The sequence below is a fragment of the Hipposideros armiger genome, unplaced genomic scaffold (genome assembly GCF_001890085.2).
Source record: "Hipposideros armiger isolate ML-2016 unplaced genomic scaffold, ASM189008v1 scaffold_28, whole genome shotgun sequence".
NCBI classification, from domain to species: domain Eukaryota; kingdom Metazoa; phylum Chordata; class Mammalia; order Chiroptera; family Hipposideridae; genus Hipposideros; species Hipposideros armiger.
In genome coordinates this window covers 2,356,355-2,362,476 of record NW_017731378.1, presented here as the reverse complement: position 1 = coordinate 2,362,476, position 6,122 = coordinate 2,356,355, and the positions used below count along the sequence as shown (strand labels likewise).

Here is a 6,122-nt window from a genome sequence, read left to right as displayed (position 1 = left end):
GATATAAAAGAACTCATTCAGTCCTTCAGCAAATACTTAACTCCTATGTGCCAGGCATTTTTCTAGGCTCCAGGAGTGGAGCCATGTCCCAACATCGTCTCTGTTGTCCCACAGTTTACAGTCTAATGGGGAAGAGAAGGTGCAGATTTAAGGAAAGAAGATGAGTTCTGCTTTAGATATGTTGAGTTTTAGTGTGCTCTTGCCTAGTTATAAACTTATGGAGATCTGGATTGGAGATAAGGCTTTGGAGATCATCAAGGTGAATACCAACCTAAGCTGAAGATGACTACCTTGGAAATAGTGATCCAACAAGTATATGGAGAAGGAGCAGAGAGAGAGGGAGACATCACAGGAGAATGCCAAATCTTGGAAGTCAAAAGAAAAGTAATTGCTCCTATATATTGGGCACTAATGGCCCAGACACTATTTCACTTAATCCTCACAAAATATCTATGAGATAGGTATTATTACCTCCATTTTATACATGAAAAAACTGAGACTGGCAAACTTGAAGATTATGGAGCCTGAGGTCAACTGGCCCAGGATTTTTGAAAAGAGCTATGCAGTGTCCCTGTGAATTGGGATGTTAAAGAATGAACTTTAGAAAACAACCAGGTTCCTGCAAAGATGGCCACTTCAGGGTCAGCCCAGTCATCAGTATCCTCAGGTCCTCAGCATCTCTTCCCTGGCTCTTCCAAGTGACAATTAGGAGATTTTGGCCCCACCTGTGGAGATCAAACACACTTCAGTGCTCATTATGCTGTACACCTAGCAAATGAGGGCCTCAGAGTATTAGGATAATCTGCATCACAATTACCTATGCAGCCTGCCCAGCTCTAAGGTATGTGTTCTTGGAAGTACCATTTACAGATCACTTCCAAGTCTGATACTCCAGCTCCATGGCTACCAAGCATGTATGGGAAACCAGAATTTCCAATACCACACATTACTGATGACCTATACCATGACTCGTTTTGTATCATGTAGTGTTCAACAATCTGATTGGACTGTTCAAGGATTTGGTTGACAGTAGACACATTTGCTTTGCCAAAAGCCTATTCAGTGCTTTCAAGGCAGTGACATTACTATGGTGCACACGCTGTATCCACCTTTAGATGTTTCAACGTGCTACATCTGTGATGATACAACCATGTGTCACAAAATGTTTATTGGAATTCTGTGTACTGAGTTCATAGGCCAGAGTGTGCAAATGATGGTCCGAGCGCACATGATCTCAAAGGAGGCTCAAATGACCACCCTTAATGCAACTGTCACATTTCTTGAGAATTTGATTCCACGCTGATTGTTACACCTAGAGTGATTGATGAGATCCCAAAGTCCTGTGAAGCTATGACCAACTCAAAGCAAAAACAGGGAGCTGGTTCCCCTATGCTAAGACAATCGGCCACTCGGAAACACATTCCCTAAGCTTTCCTCTGCAGCCCTGCATCAGGCATGAAACACTCCCCACAATGAGGAAGTACTTCACTGGCAAACCCATATCTGGAGGACTGCTTGACAGGGAAAAGCTCCCTAAGTCAGGAGGAACATTCTTTACGCCAGAACAGTATCACCTCCTTGAGCCGTTTGGGATTACAGGGGAGATCCTGGGACAGGTGTATAGGAAATAAAGCAGAAGAACAGCTGATCCTGACTCATCTATGGAACATGATTAATCATTTAAGGGGAAAAAGGTGAACTGCAATATTCAGGCTATGAGGGCCGTTAGCGCGGGATCCTTTCTAGTTCTTCGTCTTCCGTCATATTTAAATCAGTGGTGGCCTTCGCCAGTGCCAGCTCAGCGGATGGTGGGGTTGGAGAGTAGAGGGCAGCGGTCTGAAGAAAGGTGAAGTCTAGATAGGCGTGGAGATGATGAGAAGTTTTAAAAAGACCAATACGGGACCGACTGTTGGAAAGTGATCTGAAGGGAATGTAGGGCCTGGAGAGATGTTACATTTTTGAAGACTGGGAAAAAAAACAAGGGGTCCTCTCAGCTAGGAAAACGCCCAGGGTTCTTAAGAGGGCGCCCTGCTCTCCGGACCCTTTCGCCTGCTGAGCGGCTGCGGCACTTTGGGAAAATTTGGGGCGGAGCTTCCCTTCCCTGCGGCAGTTACCGGAAGTGATGCACACGTCTCGCGAGAAGGAAGACGCGCGAGCCTCCGCGGCCCGGAACCGGCCTTGGAACCGTGGCGGAACCTGAGGCCGCTTGCCCTCCCGCCCCATGGAGCGGCCCCCGGGGCTGCGGCCGGGCGCGGGCGGGCCCTGGGAGATGCGAGAGCGGCTGGGCACCGGCGGCTTCGGGAACGTCTGCCTGTACCAGCATCGGGTGAGGCGGGGCGCGCCGGGGAGCGGCGGTGGGTGTTCGTCAGAGCGTCTGTGGAACACAGTGATTGTCAGTGTACGTGAGGTTGTCGGTGAGACCTCGGGCAGTGTTGTGGGCTCGTGAGCGTGTGTGTGTGTGTGTGTGTGTGTGTGTGTGTGTGTGAGTGTGTGTGTGTGTGTGTGTGAGAGAGAGAGAGAGAGAGAGAGAGGTTGAGATTGTGCTGGCGGTTACGGAGCCGGAGGTTGTATCTGAGGTTCTGAGGTCTTGGGTCAGCGTGTGTGAGATATCGCTATTAGAAAGAACGTTTGGCATGAGTGTCAAGATGTGACAAGGTGTTTACCGAATGTGACACTGCATATGTCTCCCTGAAGGTAAAGAGTGTCACGGTGTGTGATGTAAGGCAAGCGCACATCAGAGTGTGTATTGTGAGCACAAGTGGATGAGAAAATGAGGCTGAGGAGTGGGGGCTGCCTCGTGGAATGTGTGTGCATGGAAGCCGTGTGTGATCGGTGGGACTGGAGGAGACAAGGTGTCAGGGTGGGTCCTCAGTTAAGCTTTAGGAAGCTTTGGGTAGGCTTTGGAATTGGGGGTGTGTTCCAGGTAGGAAACTGAGTGAGGTTCAGCTGGTAAAAACGATCATGGCTTCACAAGGGAAGGCGATAGATTGGGGGTGAGGTGCTGTAGCGGATGGAAGACAGCTAACATCTGATTCAGGAATTTGCGTCGATTAAATTGAAAATGTTTTACCATTGTAGCAGCAGTTAAGGATCATGTTTGAGCTATGCATCTTTTGATAACCAGTAACAGCTATGAACCCTTTCCCCAGAAATATGCACAGAGGCGCCTCCATGCAGCCTTATGCGTTGCCATTCGAGGAGGTTCATGTTCTGAAAGACATTCACAGACCTTTTAGATGTATAGCACTGGACTCCCAATCCCTGCAGTCTGGGCTTTGTTTTGTTATCTGTAAAATGGTTATAATAATGTAAATTTATCATGAGTCTGACCTGGCCCATGGGAAGCCTTCAAATGTTTGCTCCTGTCACTGCTGTTGTTGTTGTCATCATCTTTATCATCGTTAATTGACCTTTAAAAAAGGAAATGCCAAGATAAAAGTGGTGTTCTTGGAAGATTTTTTTTTTTTTTGTAAAACATAAATCTGAGTCGAAAAACATATGGGACAAGATGGCCAGTTAAGATATTACTAAAATGCTTGCAATTGGCCTGTGAATGGAGAAGTGAATTCAAGAAGAGAAATCATGATTTGCTGTTTTAAGGAATGCGGGTGTGGGTAGAGAGCCCATAACATGGGATGACAGTCTACCTGGGAGGAATAGGAATGTTTGTGTGGCAGTTATACAATGACAAATATCACTGATAGAACTGAGGACATTTTGTGAAGCAGGTTTCCAGAGAGAGCATAGGAGGAAATCTTGGAGAGAGGGAGAATGGAAGGGGAAGGACTAAGGCATTGAGTACTTTGACAGCCAGACGAGTAGTCAGTGTAATAATTCTCACCATCAGAGAGGACATAGGCACTCAAAGAGGAAAGAGAGGGAGCCAAGTACTTCTAGCAGATTTGCCTGTGGCCTTTGTATTGAAGCCTGACCATCAGTCTGGTCATAAGAAAAAGTATGTATGCTGGCATGATTTTGTGACTGCTTTTCTTGGTCCCTGGATGGGGGATGGTTGAATACATCACTTTTTGTTTTCAATTGTGGTAAAGTATATAAAATATAAAATTTACCATTTTAACTATTTTTAAGTATACAGTTCAGTGTCATTAAGTACATTCATATTTTTGTGCAGCTATCACCACCATTCATTTCCAGAACTTTATCTTCTGAAGCTGAAACTCTGTACCCATTAAATAAGAACTTCCCATTTCCTCCTCCCACGAGCCCCTGGCAGCCACCATTCTACTATCTTTCTCTATGAATTTATCATTTTTTCAATGGAAGGGATTTGAGTCCTCTAGAATCTTAGAAATCTCTCAGGAATTTTCCAGGTGTCTAGAGAGGACTTCACCAAAACTGGGACATTTGACAACTTGGCCCGTAGTGAAAAGAAGAAATACTCTGTCATAAGACTTGGAAACAGCATCATGACTTTTTGAAGCCTGACTTAGGGTTTGCATTTACAGCTTTCAAGATTCTTGTGTTTTGGTGGAAGCCACATCCCAATATTTCATCTATACCTCTTAAATCACAAGAAGAGAAAAGGATATGAGAGTTCATTTAGCTGATTACTGTTCTGGGTGCTGATGGTGCCCAAATCAACAAAAACAGTATTTTCTGCCCTCAAGGAGATTTCAAGTCTAGAGGAAGTGGTAGACACAGAAACACTTTTAAGTGCAATGTAATAACCTGTATAATGAAGGTATTTGTAAAGTAATATGGAAGAATGGCAAAATAACCAAAGAACTCTTCCTAGGGAATAGGGTAGCACTTCTGAAAGTGTGTTTGGAAAAACTAATCCTGTGAACCTCTTTGAAAAAAGGATGCTATGGTCAAATACATTGGGTAAATGTTGCATATATAATCCTTCATTTGGAGAGTCATAGCCCACATTAGCATTATTAAAAGCTCTGAGAAGTCCTATAGTAAAGAAACAATTTAACTTAATTACTTTACAATTTTTTTATTGTAACATACTTAACATTTAACATTTTAATCATTTTTAAGTTCTGTGATATTAAGTACGTTTATATTGTTGCACAACCATCACCACTGTCTGTCTGGAATATTTCCATTTTTTTAACACACAACTTTTTTTTAATTTTTATTTTTTTGCCAGATGTCTAAACTTTCCATAGAACCTTCATTGTGAAAAGGTAGAGTGAGGAAGGACTTCACAGAGTAGGTGAAATAGAAACTGAGGAGTTGAAGGACTTTACAGGGTGGGATCTTTTTAGTATACTTATATGTGCTGCTGAAGCAATGGCACAGGGTGGGCTCTTTATGAAATAGATAGCTTCTTGTCTCATTCATACGAGAATTTAGGGCTTAATGTTTGTTCATGTTTTTATCAGATTGTCTCCATGGTGGTAAAAGCTTGCATGAGACCTGGTTACAACAAGGTACCTGCTTAAAACAAAAGGTTGAAGGCATGAGGACTGAGGTTAGGCTAGATTGTAGTCTGTTTTAGTTCCTTCTCTATCCTTCGACTATCTTATCTCTAGCTTTTTCCTCCCACCTTCTACCATCCCCTCCCCTCCCCCTCATTCAGATTAACCCATACAAGTTATGTCTTGCTTCCTCATCTGTATATTATCCTTTCCTCCTGTTTGGTCCTGACTGCTGTTTCTGGGCTGAATTATTACTGTTGTCAGAATGCGATGAAGTCCGGCTATTTCCTGTAATGTGCATCAGGTTGGGTTTAATTTCAGACAGAATTGGCTAAATTACTAATCATAGGCAAGAGCTGTTAGGTTCATTTTATAAATATGGAAACAAGTATGGTTATTGTTAGGATTTTTTAATGTCATTTGAAATGCAAAGATTAGAAACTAATTTGGAGTTTTTTTGCTTTAGGTTTGGTCATATTAAATTGGTTTTTTGCTGTTAAAACCTGGGAGTCCTGAATTAATCCTCTTCTAGTTATGCTGAAAGCTGGCGCCCTTATTAGCTGTCTTGACTAAGCGCAAAAGGGGGAGACAAGGTTTTTGTATTTTTCTAGCAGCATGTACTCGTATGAGACAGTGTTCTGAAGAGACCTGCTGCAGGAACAGCCTCAGTCACTTTTTCCTGGTGTGCTTTGGTGTGTATGGAGGTCAGTTTTAAAGTATTGGTTTGAGCCT

General features: G+C 43.4%; 1 protein-coding gene across 2 annotated transcripts in view; it reads left to right on the top strand.

Moving 5' to 3' along the window:
* Positions 1-2,123: 2,123 nt before the first annotated feature.
* The window catches only part of CHUK (component of inhibitor of nuclear factor kappa B kinase complex), a 29,764-nt gene continuing 25,765 nt past the window's right edge, over positions 2,124-6,122 (top strand). The window contains exon 1 of one of the 2 annotated variants that reach the window (XM_019636321.1): positions 2,124-2,326. In XM_019636321.1, coding sequence (XP_019491866.1) covers positions 2,222-2,326 — 105 coding nt within the window. In that variant the 5' untranslated portion in view covers positions 2,124-2,221. The remainder of the gene's footprint in view (positions 2,327-6,122) is intronic. The other variant, XM_019636320.1, reaches the window with a different exon arrangement.